Source organism: Mugil cephalus, chromosome 21, assembly GCF_022458985.1.
Source record: "Mugil cephalus isolate CIBA_MC_2020 chromosome 21, CIBA_Mcephalus_1.1, whole genome shotgun sequence".
NCBI classification, from domain to species: Eukaryota; Metazoa; Chordata; class Actinopteri; order Mugiliformes; family Mugilidae; genus Mugil; species Mugil cephalus.
The window spans coordinates 11639599-11659617 of NC_061790.1; the positions used below are offsets into that span (position 1 = coordinate 11639599).

Consider the following 20019-nt stretch of genomic DNA (forward strand, 5'->3'; position numbering starts at 1 on the left):
TACAAAATGTCGAGGCAATTAATTTTATTGTTAGACATTTCAATCTGGACCAAAGAGTTGGATCAAGCTGTGACAGTCAAGCAATGAAAAACAACTTGAGCCAAAAACCTGAAGACTTTTTCCAAAATTATTATTTACTATGGCACTAATGGTTAAAACTAGCTGTCATCAGAATGGTGATAGTAACGTTGCAGACAGTTGAGTAGCAAAGCAGCCAAACTGGAACCAAAGCAATAAAAAGAGCTCATTATATGGTCTTTATCAGATCCAACAAGCATAACATGCGTCCTTAGAGATATAGATTTGAGAGAATGTCTAACACAATTCAAAAGGCAAACACCAAAGAAGTTAAACTTAGTTCCCACTGTGTCAGCTACAAAGCATTGTGCCCTCACTGCGGGCAACTATGGGAGCTTTTACAGTACCTACCCAACGCAGCTATCGCCTTAAGCAACATGCATAAGTTAGTTGCAGATGAAGATGAACACGAACAGTAAAACGGCAGTGATTTACTTGATTTGGTAGCCTCCTACCTTCCTCTGGTAGAGTTCTTCTGGTGTGGTTGACCTCAAGCTGACCAGGCGGTAGTTCTTGATGACGGTGCGAGGGCGCTTGCGCGGCGGGGCGAACCGCTCCATCTCCGTCACGTAATACAGGCCCTGCTTGATGTAGCCAAAGTAGCGGGCTTTGGCGGAGGACTCGTCGTCCGAGTCCGAGTCGCCGCCGTCATCTCCGTCCTCGTCGTCGCCGGAAGCGCCACTGAGGTTGCTCTCGAGGCGCCCTCGCTTCTGGGCCTGCTTGACCTCGCACTGGGGGAAAGGGAAGTTAAGACGAAGGTGCGCCGATGAACAAACGTGAATAACGCCGCAAACATATGTTGATCGTAAAGCCACAGTTGTCTTTCTGCATTAAACAGCATCTGTCTTGCTGGCCTACATCGTGAGATGAGACTCAGACTGACTGCCTCTCCGCTGCATGTGGACGCTTCTTTCCCAGCATTCAATGAAGGATGAAAAATGAAGCACATAATGTAGTGCGGCACAGTTTGCATTTAGCCGCGCTCAAGTCGGTAAATGCACTTAATTTAACGCCATCACGCCAGCTCAGCAGGCTGAGTGAACACAAAACAACAGCAAGGTCAAGCTGTTCAATGGAAAATCTAAATTCAAGCTGTCCAAAGCACTTTCTTTCACTTGTCTTGACCTGATTTCTAGTTTCGTGATTGGCTCGGTTGGAGGAAAATTATTTTGCCCATTTTTAATGCGCCCCACTGCAGCGAGTCTACTCATCTTCTGTGGCGATGCCAGGAACGCCCCTCCGAGTTTTAACCCAAAAAAATAAAAAGCTGGCCGCTGAAGCATTTAGCACCTGTAAAAATACTTATAAGATACAAGGTCACGACGTTCCACAAAGGCGCTATCAATACATACACACGGTGATACAACTACAGGCACCCATCCCCCACTCCACGCTGAGGCGGGCTGACGAAACCTTTCCCAAGAGTTGGCAGCCAAAGAAATCTCTGTCTTTCTTGCTCTCTATGCAATCAGATAAAAATAAAAGAAAATAGAAGCACGCCATTTAAATAAAAGAGTAGCGTGATGTGAAATCGGGGCCTTTGTGATGGGAAGACACTGGGAAACATATTTCATCATCACACGCTTTTACCATAACACAGGCTTCCACACAAATGAGACTAATAAACTCAAAAATAAACTCTATTTTTTTTTTTTTTTATGTTGGAAAGAAAGCACTTTGGGAGCTGGCAGGACTAAACCATGATAGATTTTACTTTACAACTGTCCCTTCACAGCAGGAACCATCCACTCCAGTGCCCCTTTCATTTAACTCCTTAATAATTAAACGAAACGGCTGACATCTCCATAATAGACTCAGGATCCGTCCAGTTTTTCTTGCCCAGACACTTGACGTCGGGATACGCCTGTGACACCATGAGCTGAATAGGCAGTTTAGAAAACGAATAAAAGAGATGAAAAAAAGAGCCCTCTGTAATGCCCCTTTTAAAGCCCTGAAGGCCAAAATCCATCTAAGACTAGCGCTAAAGGATGCGTTCATGAACCATTACGCACCATTTTGCAATCTCCTTCTGTTTGTTTACCCCAACAACACATGTGTACCATTATCCTGACATTTACCTCCAGGCTGAGGAAGCCCCCGTCATGCGCGGCCGTGAGTCGGGGGGAGGGCTCGAACCACTCGCAGGATTTCCCCAGAAGGTTGCGCAACGTCCTGACGGATGAAACGGTGACGGAGCCGGAGCAGCGGGCCAGAATCAGGACCAAGTCGCTCCACCAGCTCACATCCACCAGCGGGTAGTACTGCTCCTTGTCTGGGACGGGCAGGGCGAGACACAAACGCCAGTTTGGATTAACATGAAAAGACAGTTATCTAAATCTTCCTTGAAGATAGAGCTGGGAGGTATGACCAAAAATGTATATTTTTCAAGATTATGAAGGTATCGCCGTATTTTTGTTCATGCATAATCGCGTGTTCACAACATTTTCTACTGGTAGAGAGGAATTAACACAGTTGTAGTGGTAGTAGTCTGGTCACCCTTAGACTTCCCGTTCTGTCGCTTCATTTTTTGGACATTTCCATCTTCACCACGCCTCACAGAGACGCAGTCGCACCATGCATGTTCAGAATCGCTACATTGAAAACGGTTCGGTCTGAAACAGTGTCTCACGGCGCAGCGTTCTGAACGCTGTCTAAAAAAATGCACGGTATATTAAAAATTCATATCATAACGAAAAAAAAACCACAGATTTTCGGTATGAACCGGCTCTAATTGAAGACGTTTTATACATATCGCGATCACAAACTCTTGTCTCAATTAAAGTTTACGAATCGGTTTCCTCTTCTAAAACAGGGACGTCTCTTGTCACAGCTGATACGAAGACACGTATACGGATTATTGCTTACACAAGCTGTCATAGCCGTCATCAGCACTGGCCCAAAACTGTCAAACAAAAAAGATTTTACAGCTGCACAAAAAGGAATACACACGGAAATACACACATCTACGGGCGTGGACACACAATACGGTGGGAAAAAAAACACCAACCACGGCGTACACTACAAGGCTGTATGCCTAAATAACTGTATAATTCACTGAATGAGACGTGTCAAAGATCATTAAATTGTACTCAGTGTGAACCGCTGTGTCAGCAACGAAACGGGCTCGTTTCAAGCCCTTCGGGCCAAACTACCTTTTATTTTCTTCCTTCTCTCCAGCGACGTCTTCCACTCTGGGTTGATCTCCTCAAATCCTGGCTGCAGGGAGGACCGAGGGATGCGAGCGGGGAAGAGGAAGGGAAGGGAGGGGGGGGAGGATGAGAAGGGAGCAAGAGGAGGGAGGAAATTAATCTGCTAACCCTGTTTACACTTTACAGCGCGCACACACACACACACAAGCTCTGCCAGCGGTGAAGCAGAACGTACACACACGCCGCATAAATCGGCAAAACATCCTGCAAATATAAGTTCTGGATAAGCCACCTCGCACACACACACACCCACACAATCCCTTCTCATGACACACACACACACACACACAGCTTGGCCAGAAAGAGATTACACTAATACTGTCAGTCAAGCATCTAAATGCACAAAATATTACACACGTTCGGAGCGTACACATGTTTACTGTCCGCTTAAGCAAAAGCGCATTCGCAAATGCAAATGCTAGACGCTGAGGGGAGCACCTGTTGGTCCTGGCTCCACGCGGCCCTCTGCTTGAGAGAGGGGACGTCCCAGAGAGAGAGACGGCCGGAGAAGTGGATGACAGCCAGGAGGGTGCCATCGGGGCTCAGGCTCATGCGGAACACGCCGTCCTGGACAACACGAACGCACACATCGGTTTTATACAGAGATCATTGATTGAATTTGTGATTTGCAACCAGACAGAAAGAGCTGCATTACCGTTTCATCCCCTTGTCTGGAAAAGAGTCTAAAGCTGGGGATCCTGAAGAAACCCCTCTTCTGATTCTAACACAAACAGAGGACACGTGCGTTACATATGGCGACATTCAGTCGTTGCAGCGTTAGTGCGTTCACATGCAGTGTCCCCACCGTGCGGACGTCGTCCTCGTAGCTGGTGACCTGCTTGTAGTGCGGCGAGCCAGAGAGAGCCCTCCAGGCTGTGATGCCGCAGCAGGAGGCCTTGGATGTGGTGTCGTCCCCCGACTCGCAGCCCCCCACCAGCAGCAACCTAAAAACAGACACACAGTCACACTCGTGCGGTTCGTGATTTGCCCCTAACGCGAGGGCGGCAGTGAGGGGTTTACGGTGAGGGTTTACACTGCTGATGTGCCATGAAGCAAAGCGGAGGGCCATTCATCAGACGTGCGATTGGACTCACACCACAGCAATCAGTGTCTCTCTGTCTCTCTTTGCAGATGCAACAATGAGAGCTGCAAATGGAGCACTTCAATTCAGCTCAACACTGCCCCCTGGTGCTGAGAAATGGAACACCCAACAACAGCTAAGGTCTGAGGGTTTGTTTGTAAACTGATGAGGAGTTATTACGCGTCATAACACAGTGGCATATGCAGTCACGTTATGTACCAAGTCATGTTCTGGTTTCATGGGAACAGATTCAGACTGTTCCAGAATCCATGAAAAATATCTGCATATTCTGCACATGAGTCTGTACATGTATTCACAACAATGATGGATTATTATGATAATTATGCCCAGCTTTAGGTTTCCCTTACATCCCGCTCATCACCCATCATCCCTTTGTCTTACATCTACTCTTTTCTCTCCGTCGCTGACCCAGTTTGCACACAGGCATCATTAAAGTTTTACCTCGTCTATCAGCTGGCAAACGCCTCGACGGAGGCTGCCAAAATCCATTAAGCTGCCAAAACCAAGCATCGCCGGCCAAACGAAATCTGGCCTGGGCGGACCGGGGAGAGCAGTGAAAACGGTAAGGTCACGGGTATGAGCCAGACGTAATTAACCGAAACCTTTGAATGATATGCGGTGGAGAAGGCCAAGGACATTCTGGACTGCCGTAGTGGATCCCTGCAGGTTTTACATTAAAGTGATTGGTCCATTTATTCCTGAGTAAGCCCCTTGGCGCCGGTCCACACACACACACACACACACACACATCTTAGGCCTCCGCAGGAATGTCTATATACTTGTGCGCTACTTCTTATGACGTACATATATTATGACACTTTTTTTTGTAAAAGTATAATACAATAAAGCTTCAGTTAAAGTGAACTGCGGGGCAGTGAAATCGTATTCGGTCCTGGCGCGGTAATCAATAAATATTTAGGAGCATATTGAAGACGCCCCTAGATCTGAAATGATGAAAGCATTTGAAACCACACCACGGGTTTTTACATTTATATATTCAAGCCGTATACAGCGTGGCGTCGTTTCATCGGGGAACGGGGTGAAAACTGATTGAAATGATGCATAAAGATGTCTGAGTTTAAATGCATGAAAAACACTCCTGATGAAACGGCGCTCTAATAGAAGCAGGCTGGACCGCGGAGGCCACTGGAGAAAATAAAACACTTGTCAAGCGAAGGCTACGGGGCGGTAATTAGGGCGCCGCTGATAGATTAAAAGCTCAATGATGGCATTTTTGAAAACACTCATTATTTTAACCGCACTGAAACGGGCGCTGAAGGCTGACGGAGCGCTGGGAGTCGCCGGTGACATTCAACGTACCTGTGTCCGGGGTGGTAAATCGCCGAGGTGACGCCGTGGGAGTAGTGGGAAGAGAAGCTGAAGGAGTGGTTCTCCTGGAAGTTCTGATTGGTCCCGACGCTGAAAGAGAGCAGAGAGAGAGAGACGTGGAGAGGACAGTCAAATGACAAGTGGCCCGTAATTGAACAAATAAACAATCCCAACACGGACGCTCATGCGGAAAGTGTTAATGGCGCGACAAAGCTGTTTTGTGGAAGATGACAAGGCAATCTCTCTCCCAGCTGCAATTAAAATGAGACGAGGTAAAATATATAATGTAATTTAGGTGGGCAGTCGGAATTAGATTGCTACCAGAGGGGATGACGTGTAATTTGTGTTGGGATATCTCACTGGGGAAATGTTTCCTTGCAGTGTGTATAGAGAAGGGATGGGGAGGGGAGGGGGGGGGGAGAAAGAGTTGATGGCTGTGAAAGATTTTGGGAGTTCGGTTTTCCTCCATAGAATTCACCGTTTACGCCGCGGTAAATTGTCAGCCTGTATATAAACACACGCGCGGAACATGACAGCGAGCGAGGGTGACTTGCTGCCGAGGCTCAGGTATAATTCTGAAATTCTCACTTAAAGCAATTGAGCGACAGCATTAGTGAGCGTAAGCTCCACACTTAAAGTGAACCTTTAAGCCACGTTCAGAGGGAAATCTAGTGTACATGTCCCCCTCATCTTAATTACCTCCTCACACACACACACACACACACACACACACTCGCGCCTTGATGGCTTCAAAGGCAGCCAGCACCGTTTAACTGCCTGCGGACCGAAAAAATAAATCTCCTCCTTTACGGCAAAACATCGATGTGCGCGCGGAAACGAAGAAGGGGACGATACAACGCACCTGCACAATTCCACCTTGTGTCTCGGAGCTTCACAGAGAAATCTCTGAAATCACGACATAGCGCTAACGCTAAAATAATAAGTGATAGGATGTCCCGCAAAATCCGATGCCATTTATCACGCATTCAAAATGTGACCATGGAGCGGCAAGAGAGCGAATTGGTATTCAAAGAGTGATGTCACTCGACGTCTAAGTACAGACAAGCATGCAGCATCAAATCATCACCACAAATAGGGTGCACTGGCCTATGAAGGTTACAATATACAGTGTGTGCATTTAAATCAGAAGATAATAAAGCAGCGTCTGGGTGCCCCACATGAGGCGACCACCTGAGAAATCTCATAAAACGGGAAACGACAAGCAAAATATTAACATATACAAGGACAAATACAAGGAATTTCTTCTCTGCATTCAGCCTATCCAAGCGAGCGCACTCGGAGCAGTGGGCCGCCATCCGACACATCTCTGGAGCACTTTGGGGTGCTAGCTCAAGGCACTTGAGTTATGGATATAGAGGGGATCATGGTCCCAAAGCTGCTTATCTAACCAAATGTTACCACTCGCTGAAATGTTGCTGCCGAAATAAGCTGAAGAATCAGGTGTTTAGTGTTCAGCTTAAGTGTACGCACTGAGCGAGGTTGTGCTGCCAAGTCAAGCTGAAGTGGAATATCTGACGGAAATTTGTGCCTGGGGTATAAGGGTACACTAACACCAAAAGGAGTTGAAATGTGGCCGAAATACGAAAAAGTTGCTGAAGTGAAAGGGAGATAAAAATCGGTTGAAGTTTCCATGTGCGGGGCAGATGAAAGTAAGAAGAGACTCCCATCAAAATGTCAGCTGAGAAGCAAACCACGAAGAGAGTGGAGGTATGTAACTAGTGAAAGCAGAGGAAGTGTGAGCCCTGGAATGAGTTAAACTGTCAGAGAAAGATAAAGAAATGAGCACAACTGGATCATCAGTTGTAAGTTGTGAAAGCAGCTGAAGTGCAACTTTATGTGAAAACTAGTTGAGCAGTAGCTTGATTAGCAAAACTGACTTTAACAGTAGACCTGTTAAAGTAGTTTACAGCTGAAGCGGAATTTTAGTTTAAGAGCAATAATCAAATTTCTGTTTAAGTGTACGATCTGAAAAGGGACATCTGAATTTGCAATACATGCATCTAATTCAGACTTAATGCATGTTATTTTTCTGCTTAATATATGTGTCACAAATATGATATGGAAAGTAGAGATAGACCGATATTTGCGGCATCGGCAGGCAGCCGTGTGCTGCTGGAGACGCTGCAGACCCGTGCAGCCCATACATCGCCCTTCACCGACTAACAGAGCATGTGTAGCTGGAAGGTGGAAAATGCTTGTGCATTACCTCTTTTTACCCATTTATTTTGTAGGCATAAGAGCGTTACATGTCTATGTTTTTGGTTAAACTGAGATTCGTAACATTTGTTATCATTGTCGCATTTTTATCATGTAAATGGAGGGAGAAAACGCAGTATCGGCTCAGAAAAATCGGCCATCGGTGAAGGCTGATGCAAAAAAACTCGGTATTGGCCCTAAAAAGTCCACATTGGTCGATCTCTAGTAGAAACCCTGTTATTCCTGAGTTGTGGCAGAGTGGTTTCATCTCTCACCTGACCAGATAGCTCTTGAGCCCGCCACCATATGTGATAACGAGGAGCTCGGCTGACCACTGAGCACTGGCCGTGTACTCCAGGAAGATGAGGCCTGCCACCGCACAGCTGAAATCCCCTGGAAAACTCACCGCCTGGGTAAAGAGAGAGAGAGACAACGAAAAGAAAATACATATAATTATTGGTTTGCACCCCCCACTGAGTCTTTACAAGGGCAAACAACAAAGACTCGTCACAGCGGCGGTGTTTGTTGGAAATGCAGAAAAACAACAATGAGTCGGGGAAGGCGGGAAACAAAAAGGGTAAAACAGAAAGGAAGTGAAAGAGACAGCAAGAGACATGGGGGGATTTTTTTTTTTTTCATCCGCATGTACACTTTCTGTCAAATTGGCTTTTTTTCATAATCTCCCACCAAAATAGCAGCAAGTCACCGTTGTGTGCACTTAGCGGTGACAAACAAGAGGAACAGTACAGCTGGGTGGGGGTGTTGATGTAAGTGTGCAGGAACACTCGGCGCAGATGCATAACAAAGCAGAGTCGCACTAAAGGAACGAGGATCACAGACTTTGAAAGATGAGTGTGGCTGGGGAGAAGGACGAGTGTCTGCGCTCACCCTCTCTGACAGGGCACACACAGGGATCCGAGGAATGACGGATAGAAATGGAAGAATTATAATATGTAGCGCACAGAGGGCATTAAAGTGGGAGAGGAATGGCAGATGGACTTGAAATGGCAAACGTACTAGGAGACAGGCATGCGAGGATGAGAGAAAAGCGAGAGAGCCGAGAAGTGAAGGAGGATCCTGGGATGACTGGGGAGCAGCAGGCGCGTGAAAAATTAAAGAGGGGCGGTGGCAAAGACGGGGGGAAAGACGAATGGGACACCGTGAGCGAAGAACGGAGGAGAAGGAGCATCAGACAATGAATCAGAAAGCAGGCCTGACAGAAAGAGAGAGCACAGAGCGCGGGTGACAAGGAGACAGTCTCTTCAGAGGTGACGGGCTCAAAGTGCCCAGCAAATATGGGCTGCGCTGAAACAGCAGAGTATGGCCCAACTTATCTCTGGAGGGAACATTATGGATGCCTGAATTAGAGCTCGACACATGTATCAGCCTTGTATCGCAATATGTAGGTGCGTATAATACATATGCACAAAAAGATGCCTGGGCTTATTTGGAAACGGCGACATCACATAGTTTCTCCAGACTCTTGTTTAGTGGAGTAATGCTGCCTTCAAATTGGGTCGTATTAACCATGTTTACGGCTTCTTGTTGTGGTATTCACGACTTCTCAAATGGAAATTTTCAAAAAGGTCTGAGGTTTTTAAGTTGTGGCATGTTTGCTGACAGTTTCAGAAATGGTAAGTTAAGATTTTTTACTACTTTAGACATCTAGAGGTTTCTTTGTAACTTTATAATATATCTGAGATAAATGCTGATATACCCTACTGCATAGGTCGAGTACTGCAGGAGGGGGTCGCAAAATCTTTGGTTGATCAGACATTTTTTATACATTCGCAATATTAGCAGAAGAGAAGCAAACAGTGCAGCTCGCCCATTTATCCAGGGTTAGAGAAGTTGTGTGCTATGTTTAAGTCAGGTATGTTTATGGTGGTTGCACAACAGCTAAGCATACAATGGTATGGGAACTATTGTTTCAACTATTTTGTGAAAAACATAAATTTTCCTTTAATTAACATCGTGTCACTTGTGTTTATTGCATACTGTATATACTGTATGTATTGTATACTGCATGTACAGTAGATATTTCATCCAGTATACTGTTATCAACCTTATAAAACAGTTTTTTCATCCCTAGAATTGACATTGGCTATTGGCTGTGAAAATTCTGCCTCAGTGAACAGTTACAAAGCTGCAACACACTATCTACTCACGTCAATTGCATTTTAAAAACTGACTGATGCTTTTGCTCACAAACAAAGCTATTAAGGATTCACTGATAATGGAAGCGAGATACTGTATCCGACTTGGTCGTCCGTGCTAATGCAGGAAACTATGGAGATAATGGTGCTTAATGAAGGTGGGTTCCAATGCGCTGTGTCTAATCTGCGTTTTCGATTGCTAGGAAGAGGAAAAAGAGTGCTCGATGAAGTCAAAAGGCAGCGTAGGGGCTGATCTGGTTACCGGCGGGATGACAAACAGTTCACTGCCCACGAGGTCGAAGAGGCGCACGGTGCCGGTGCTGTCTGCGTAGGCCAGCAGGGTGCAGTCGTAGCTCCACGCCACCCTTCGCCACTGCGGGTTGGGGTCCTTTGGCACTGAGGCAGATAGGGAAGAAAAAGGGGGAAACTTTAAAGTCTCTCGCAGAACAGAACACGAAGCAGAAAATAAAGAATGACAAAAGATTCAAGAGTTACAAATTAAGTCAGATGAGAAAGCGCTCTACAAATAATCCTCGGTGCTGCGTGGCGCGCCGGTGATGAATACAAATGGGAGGAGGAGGATAAAGGCGACGCCATACATCAACAGAAAGTGTCTATCCAAATCATCTAAGAGGGATGGCTCGAGTAATATCTCAGCGACTGTCTCCGAAAGACGTGAGCTCTTTCACACACTTTCCGGAGTGAGTAAAAGAGAGCCGGGCGAGGAAGGGGGGGGAGAAGAGCGGACCATAAATCGAGCTTTTATTGAAGTATAGGCTACAGTTTTAGCAATCTGCTGGCTCAGCAGCGCTGTGAGTGTAACCATATCGCTGTGATAAAGCACATCCGCTGCCTGCTGGCATTTTCTCAAGGCTTCGCTGTCATACTTCTCCCTGATAGAAGAGCCGGGGCAGCCTGGCAGCGTTCCTGATCCCGTTTTGAATACCTGATTATCTCACCGCACATTACACAATGTGGGGGGGGAAATGGGGTGAGACTTACGCAAACATGTGAGCGAGCGGAATGGAAAATTTAATTATAGCGGGGTTTTTTTGTTAGTTTATTTTTTTTTTAAAACCTGGATGCGACACACAACGGGCCAAGATTCCCGCATTTGGAAAACAGTGTGAAGCGTTATATGACAGCGCGGGCGCTGTGTCTCAGCAATAAAGTTATGAAAAGGAAGTTATGTTTTTGTTGATATCACATAACAGCGCTGTTGGCGTTTATTGTACTGAATTTCTTGGCTGAGGAACGCTGCTGCAACCCCTGGTGGGCAATACTGCAAACGAATGGAGGCGTTGGATATTGTATGACTAGAATTTTAAATGAAGAACAAAGGGGAGAAGTGGGAGGCGAGACAGACAAAGAGGTAGAAGGAGAGAGAGGTGGTGGTGGTGGTGGTGTGGTTTTGGGGAGGGGGGGGTTAGGAAAGGATATGCCGAGAGACACGGAGTGTGGAAACAATGAATCCGGCACCCACTGAGAGAAATAATAGCTCTCTAAATTTTAAGGCCTAAGTATCAGAAAGCACCTCAGGAAGCCGGCGGTTTAACACACCTTCGAGACTCTCGGCTTAGGAGGCGAGAACACGGGGCTGTTATGAAGCCATAGGCATCAAGTGTCTCCTCTTCTTCTTGCTCTTTTGGCTTTTTTTTTTATTTTTTTTTATTTCACTCTGACACCACCTAGCCCTTTTCATCCCGGCCCCCATTATGAATTGTATGTTGTTCTGCAGCAGAGAGAGCTCTATTTCCACATAGATAGCTTTTTTGAGCAGCTGGAAAATTGGATGCTAGTGTCTTTTTTGTGTGTGTGTGGGGGGGGAAGAGAGAATCACACCAAATGACCCAACAGAAGCTTTCTATCTAAAGCCTTGCGAGATGCATTTATCAGAGCCCAACACTTATGAATTATGTACGGAGGCGCGAGACAACTCCGCTGTAACAGAAGCAGACAGGGGAGGAGGAGGAGGGGGGGTGGGGGGGCCGGGAGTGGACAGGCAGAGAGAGCGATGCACAGGTGTGGATGCACCGAGCACTGACGCGCACATGCACGAGCACGAGCACGGGGGGGGGGAGCGCGTCTCCCCCGCACGCGCTCCTCCATTAAAAGCAAATGCCATTACAGGCAGGATCACAGCGAAATCCATTAGGACAAATCTCCGTGAAATGAAATGAAGTAAAAGAAAAATGAAAAAGAGATGAAATGGAATGAAAAGGGGGTTGGGGGGGTGAGGGGGTGGTGGGGGGGGGGGGGGGGGGGGGGGGGGGGGAGCTGGGGTTTACACAGGCCCAGGGGCTACCGTTATCCACGCTATGGGCCATTAGAACAATGGGCCACAATGACGGCTAGCCGGAGCAGAACAGATACAGAGAGAGAGAGACTGAGGAGGAGTGACAAAGATGAGAAAAAGAAAAAAAGAAATCAAGACAGGAGAAAATGAGAAGGAAGAAAATGAAAGAAAACATTAACAGAAGCCACACAAGACTCGTTGAAAACAATGACAGAATTGCCCGGGACAAATCTATTAAGTTATGGGCTTTAAGAGGATGATCAGTAAAATAGATAATTAAAACGTTAAAAAATTTAATATATAATTGAAGATGAAGAATTGAAGAAATAACTGCTGACCTCATGCCTAGAACATCTATGTCTTATTGTGCTGCAGAGATGTTAGCATGCTATCCAGCTAACGCCAACAACCTTCCTAATATTGTGTAGGTCTCCCTTGTGCCTCCAAAACAGTTATGACTCATCATTAGAATAGACCTAGGCCTTCTGAGGGAGTCCGTTGTTAGTGGGGGGCTTTGTTGGTTGTGAGGGGAGGGGCCTCTGTGGATCATCCCACAGACACTTGATCAGTTTGGGATCTAGTAAATCAGTTTTTTTTTTTAGTTTTTCCTAAACCGTTTATGTGTGTGTGTGTGTGTGTCTGCATCAGGCTTCATCCTGCTGGGAATGGCTGCTTCCATTGCTATGAGGTGGGGGTGTCAGGTCTGGTCTGGGTGGGTGACACACGTCTAAGTAGAACACTGAATTGTCACAAGACGGTCGATGTTGTTAACTTCTCCCGTCAGTGGTTTCAATGTTGTGGCTGATCGGTGTATGAGTTTCATGTTAAAGGACGGTGAACACCTGTTCCTCCGATGCCTGCGCATTGTAAACGTGAGAGCTGAGCTAATAAAGAAAAACAGCCCTTCTTATGCTTATTCCCACATAGCAACCACCGTTTCACGTTGTTGTTGTTGTTAGTCAGTTGTTGCTAATTTTACACATACCGGGTCTTAGTCTGCATGTCAGGGGCAGGAACAGCGACCCCTGCTGCAGTCCACTCAGAAGGGAGCTTCAATCAACGCTTTAAATCAACAGCAGTGAGCGAGAAGCTGCTGGAATGCTCCACAGAGCCGAGAGGAACGGGAAAGGCAGGAGATAATTACGCCACCGACACCTTTTGCAGCACACACAGCGATCTGATCTATTGTCAGTGAAAACACAAACAGATACGCGAATCCATTCACTTGTCTTTAAGTCAGATCTATATCACAAAAAAAAAAAAAAAAGTTCGGGCCTCGGCCTGTTTAAGTGGAGTAATTAAAACGGAAGCAGCAGGTCATTTTAAAAGCTAATCAAGACGATTTATTTTTATCAGTCAGTGTGAGGCTGTGTTTAATGAGTGGTAGGGGATGAAGGTGATTATCGGCGTTGCCGCTCACAGCGGCCCCCTCTCACACACATTCCAATTAGTCACCGTGGTCGATTTTTCACTCTGAAACAAACTCAAATTAGATTTATAGAAACACGGGCTCGCAGACACTCTGTCTTTCACACACGTACAACGTATGCAGACTGTACTGATTCACATGGTGTGAAACTACACTTACTGCAGCTACTGAGATGAGACGATAAGATGAGGGACACGGCACCGGTCCTCCTGGCTCAAACTGACGTGATGTGTTCACTCGATCACTAGTCAGTTCATAGTCACATGCTAAAGTATGAAAGACTTTTTCAGTTGTATGTAGATGATATTTTTTTTTACTTCTATTCATGCAGAGCAGCAATGAAATGACAGTTAAGCACAGTCATTGCTCCGAACATCAGTCTGATTGGTTTTACTCCATCGTACATCCTGATCAGTTAATACTGAGTATCAAAGTAAATCTGACGTGTCTAAAATAGTGCTGCTTCTCAAAGAACTGCTGTTAAACAATCAGAAAATAAAACTTATTTACCTTCACTCTGCAAATAAACTCTTACTCTAACTCCAGTCACTCTTTCAGCCACTCTGTGACCTCTCTACTCTATTTTTTTTTTGTCTAAACAATAAGCCAGGAATTAAATGCAACAGGCACTTTTTTTTTTTTTTTACACATGATGTGGGAGTGTCTCAAAGTTAACTATTTTTATGAGCAGGTTGATTGAATGTTTATCCGGAGCATTACAGACAAATATTCCTTTTTGTACTGAAATGATGCTCCTTAATGATGACGATATGTTAAATCTAAACACAAGCACAAAAAAAAAAAAATGGTGGCAGTCACCACACTCTCTATCAATGAATGTGTGGAAACAACTTGTTGCAGATATCCTATTACTGGCGCATTCCACTGTGAAAACTAAGTGGGGCTAAATGTCAGACAGTAGCCTGTTGGAATGATCTTAGAATATGTTGAGACCTTTTAAACTTCCAATTTGTACACGTCATTGTTTAGATTGTAGATTATATAGAAGAGGCCCATATATATATATATTTAGAATTACTTATGTGCATGAGTGTGTGTGTTGCACGTGCTTGTGAGCAAACAAGTGTTTGTAATTTTATTTCGTTTTTTACCTTGTTTTCTCTTCATTTATTTATTTTTCATTTATTGTTCATTCCAGAGGTGGTTATTGGGATTGGACGGAGGCAACAGGTGAGTTTGGTGCTCATGAATGGGGGGGAATATAATGGGACATGCATATGTACAATTGTTAATTCAAAACCAAATATAATGCATATGCCTGTAATAAAGAAAACTAAAATAAAAACTTATCATAAATAAAAATGAGCCAGGACGCCAGTACGTTGCAGCACGCTGGTTAGCGTCAAAGCTACCAAAAATTTAAGTAGTAGAAGAAGAAGGAACCAAAATGACGTGATTAAATCTTTTCTTTTATATACAGTCTGCTAGGTGATAATTGTTTGCTGGACTGAATCCATTTGCACGGTGCGTACGTTGTCTACGAGGATGCGAGGAGGAGAAGAAAAGCCTTGAGTGACTCTCCAGGGGGAGGGAAACCTGTTTATTTAAGATCGGCCGACGTAAATATTAAAAAGATTGATACACGCGCTGAAATTCCCCTAAATCAACTCGAAAGACAAACACAACATCCTCTATGGGCACATTCACACTGCACTGACTGCACTATAAAACAGCAACCACCACATTTACAAAGCAAATGGGGTGTTAAGTGAAGTGAGCTGCGGTGATTTAGTTGTCGTCCGCCGCCGCGTGTGATTGATAAAACCAGCAGACAGGAAGAAGGAGAAGGTCTTACCTTGGCACTTGCCAATGACTGAGCCAAAGTCATCTCTCACGGACCTGGAGGGGAAACACACCCACAGTGGCGTTAGGCTGCAAAGCGACGATACATCAAGAACAAAGGCCGCATTTACGCATACGCTTAGCCTCATGTGACCGGGTGTAAGGTTAGAACAGCGGCTGATGGGATGTCGGATGAAGCGGCTCCATGGATCAAGCTTCAGCCTTGAGGTGACTTAACGCCCACTCGCACAACTTACGCCACAGAACAGAGCCGTAAAACACCGACATTAAATAAGAGGAGTGTGGATTAAGGACACGAGAGTCACCCCGAGTCAGGACGACCTGATCACAAATTCCGAGAGCAGCGAGCAACAGAAACAACTTTTACTGTACCTATTGATCGATGTTTGAATATGAATTCCAATTACCCGAAGGGTCAAGTGGAGCAGAAGCTTAAAGTGCTGCTCGCGCCTCTTGTTAGCCTCAGTGGAGTGAAACAGATTTGTAAACCCGGCTATTAATTTTCCATTTGAGTTTTGTTCAATTTACAGCATTATATTATGTCGATAGTGCGCAGTTATGATTGAGTGTGTTTTCTCTGTGCAGGGAGGGAATTCGATTTGTGTCTGGATATAATTATAACTGAACAAAATGAGCGCGCGCATCTATGCTCAGGCTGCTTTCTCCCCAACGCAAACATGTCAGCGGCGGTTTGGTTTCGCCTTAAGTGCCACACAGGTGCCACAAATGGTAAACGATTCAAACGCGTTCCTGCGGACACTTTAATTCTCTGTATCAATGCTCAAAAAAAATGTTTTCATTTTTGTTTTTTTTTTAAAGGGAGACATGATAAATCACCCCATTAATTAAAAGGCTCTCTATCACTCACACACAGCAGCAGCGCCACAACAGCACGACGGAGTTCAGTAATTACCTAATTTCCACGCACTGGTCCTGAACCACTGCCAACAGTTTGCCGTTACTGCGGAGAAAAAAAGAAGAGAACAGTCAGGAAAGACAGAGACAAAGAAATTAAAAAAAAAGAACATAACAAACACATGCCATTATTAATGATAATGAAAAAAAGAAAGAATATATGACAGGAAATGAACAACAACAGGGGACGAGTATGATAATAAGAATGTTGGTGTGTGCGTGGAGCAGCCAGGATGGAAATGATAAAGAATAAAAGTCCAGGTTACTATTAAAAAGAAGGAGCGATAATAATTGGGAGGTAGCGACGGGAGGAAATGAAATGAGAGAGAAAGATGTAAAAGGCAGGCGGGAGCCGAGCACATCAAACTAATGGACATCTGCGGCGTCGTTTGACCACGCTTAACACCGTCTTACACGGCCGGATCGATAGTCAATTAAAAAGTGCCTTTCTGCTCGGTTCATCTGAAGCAACGGCTACAATCAAATGAGCGGCCGAGGGAATATTGGAGGGCGCAGAGGGAAAGGAGCGCTGCGCGTCAGCAACAAAGCAACGCACAGGTATTGAATGCACAGAGTGTGTGCGTGAGGAGTGTGTGTGTGTGTTTTTGTTGCAACCTGGCGAGCACCAGCTGCCAGTTGATCTGTTTGTTGGCCAGGCGGACGAGGCCGAGAGGCAGGGACGAGCTGGAGGGGCTGACATTCAAAAAGGAAACAAAAAGGAAACAATTAGAAGTTGATAAATGTACTTACAAAAAAAAGAATAAATAAATAAAAAAAACTGCTAATCAATTTACAAAGTATTTTTTTAATTAAAATATTTATGTAAATCTGAAGTGAATAATATCAAATATTAAATTAAGTAAATTAAAATTTTATTAAATTTTTAAAAATAAAAAATTAAGTTGTCAGAACTTATACTTCATTTATTTGAACATAATTTCATTTTGAGTAACATGTTAATTATTCATATAAACTTCTTTAATTTTTCAGTGACATATTAATTATTCCAAAAAAGATATTATTTTTGTCATTTTTAGTGCTTTCGCTTTTTTCCCCAGCTTTCCAGTTTCAGAATTATTTTCGGAGAGTACAAACACAACGGCCGCCCGCAGCGCACTGTGTACAATTTTTCTTTTTCTTTTCAACAAATGAAAGTCTCACAGAAAACACACCGGCTGGATCAAGAAGAAATCCAGATCCGCTCTCATCCCACAAATTCAGAAAGAGAGCCGGGAGACACACATGGCTGAGGAGTTCTTAAATATTTAACAAGGTTATTGATGATTCTGGCTGAACCTCCCGCTGAGATGATAAGTAGGCCTCGGTGCTGGAGTGTTACAGAACCCACTGCAGGAGCCGTGTCTCAGTATGTTCCATCAGAATGCAAGTAAAAAGAAGGTCTGTATTTTCATGTTTACACTGTAAACATATTTTTTATGTCTTTTTTTATATATATATGTTTTTATGTCTTAAGCAGAACTTTGATTCAGTTTGGAGAAGAAGATTTTATAGGGTGCAGAGGTATCGACCAAATGAGCCGGGGAGGGAGTCACATCTGTTGCAAATCGTAAACTTTAAGATTAAAGTTCAAGTTCAAGACAGAAATCAAAGCAGACACTGAATATTAGTGCGGTCAAATGTTTTATATAACATGAGTAGGAAGAGCAGTCGTTTAAGATTAAGATTTTATAAAAAATAATAATAATAATTCAAGCCTTTTTAAAATTCTCAACCCGTCTGCAGGATTTATGTTACATGAGCTATAAATAACATGCTAACATGCTGATGGCTCATGCTTAGTACTAAGTATTTATTATCTAATGATCAAACTAAATGGTGCTCTAACTGAACAGAACAAAGTTACATCAGTGCATCCCGTGATGTTATCACTGGACGTTTAAATGTGACTCGACACTACTATGTAAAATTATCATTAAAATATTTTAAACACGGAAAAAAATAAAGAATTTCATCATGACAAAAAAAGATTTCAGAGAACTGAGTTCAAATTTCTTCATTCGTCAGACAGGAAATGTAAATATACAATTATAGAAAATCATAACTGTGATATAATATAACATATATATATTTGACAAGTAGTATAAATCACACAAGGGCAGTTAAACATCCCTGTTAGAATTAAGACCACAAACTTACCTGTACCACAAATAGTGAAGGATTAAGCGGAACGGCCCTGTAGGAAATTCATCACAGTTAGTAAAGTCACTGAATTGTCATATTAAAGCAACTAAAACCAACCAAACTGCCCCCTAGACGCCGCACACATGGATGTCCACTGTATCAAGTATCCTCACTACTGTGTGAACAGATGGTTGAGTTAAGTGCAGGAAGCAGATTTCCCTGAGAGATATTAATAAAGGATAACACATCTGACTAAGTAAAGAAATACCTCACGGTTCATGTAGACTTCTTTCATTCACTGGTCGGTAAGTCACTTACATTTATGTGTTCTCTTACTCCCTAGCATAATGACTACAGCTGATAGGGACTCTGTGTCTTTCTAAACAACATGTTGGACCTGAATATCAGTCTCTTTACCCTATCCAGATGAATACAGTGCAACTACACAAATCTAATAGAAAACGTACAAATTCCGTTTGACATAATCCGGATTAAAAAAAAAAAAAGAAAAAAATAGTGTATAATAATGTATCATGCTCTTTAATTCCAATGCGTAAATGTAAGAGGATGCCTTCAAATATATGTTTTTTCTTCATTTTCAAATGGGATAATAGAATAAACTCCAGTAACTCCCCAGTAATTCTTGCACAAAGACACCTTTGTCTTCAAGTAATCTTCCTAATAGTCTCTTTTGCCTCTGCTATAATAAATGTTATGCAGCTTTATAGACCTGATGACGCTGCCTGCTACTTGTCCCACAATGTATTCTGTTGGAATAACACTGAAAACATATACATTCACCAACCAAAACATTAGGTACACTAAGAAAGCTAATGCAATCTAATACAACAGTCCTGTATTGAATCTCTCCTTTATGACTGTTCTCGTGTTCAGTTTAAGTTAAAACAGCATGAGAAAGGTTCAGCTGTCAGTCGTTTTAGAGGAAGTAGTTTGCGGTGCTGTTGCAGTGGATTATTATTAATCAGGCTAGACCACTGACTGAAACAGGGTTGTCAAAATAACACATGTCGATTTAACGCAGCTGTTTTCACTAGTGTACCTAATGAACCGACTAGTGGATGTATAAACAGGGTTTCTGCAGGTGTGAACAAGTCAAATTTAAGGAATTTTAAGACCTACGCAAAATCTGAAAAATGCGGTACATGGATTTAAGACATCATATCCAGAACCTCCACCACCAGTCACCGCCCCCACCACCCTTGTTGTATTTGGTATTTCATCTTCATTTTAATTCAGTGTAAAGTGACCTTGAGGTTCCGAAAGGCACTTATAGATAAAATGGATTATCATTATTAAATGAA

The 20019-nt window shown here is 43.8% G+C and overlaps 1 protein-coding gene across 1 annotated transcript in view; it reads right to left on the reverse strand.

Annotated features, from left to right (window-relative positions):
- The window catches only part of nbas (NBAS subunit of NRZ tethering complex), a 169059-nt gene that overhangs the window by 148206 nt on the left and 834 nt on the right, over positions 1–20019 (reverse strand). Inside the window, exons 3-15 of the mRNA XM_047573656.1 lie at positions 18713–18749; positions 17171–17248; positions 16554–16601; positions 15633–15676; positions 10354–10487; positions 8211–8344; positions 5710–5808; positions 4093–4231; positions 3943–4008; positions 3726–3854; positions 3231–3294; positions 2157–2350; positions 534–809 (exon numbers count right to left, since the gene is read on the reverse strand). Coding sequence (XP_047429612.1) covers positions 534–809; positions 2157–2350; positions 3231–3294; positions 3726–3854; positions 3943–4008; positions 4093–4231; positions 5710–5808; positions 8211–8344; positions 10354–10487; positions 15633–15676; positions 16554–16601; positions 17171–17248; positions 18713–18749 — 1442 coding nt within the window. The remainder of the gene's footprint in view (positions 1–533; positions 810–2156; positions 2351–3230; positions 3295–3725; positions 3855–3942; positions 4009–4092; positions 4232–5709; positions 5809–8210; positions 8345–10353; positions 10488–15632; positions 15677–16553; positions 16602–17170; positions 17249–18712; positions 18750–20019) is intronic.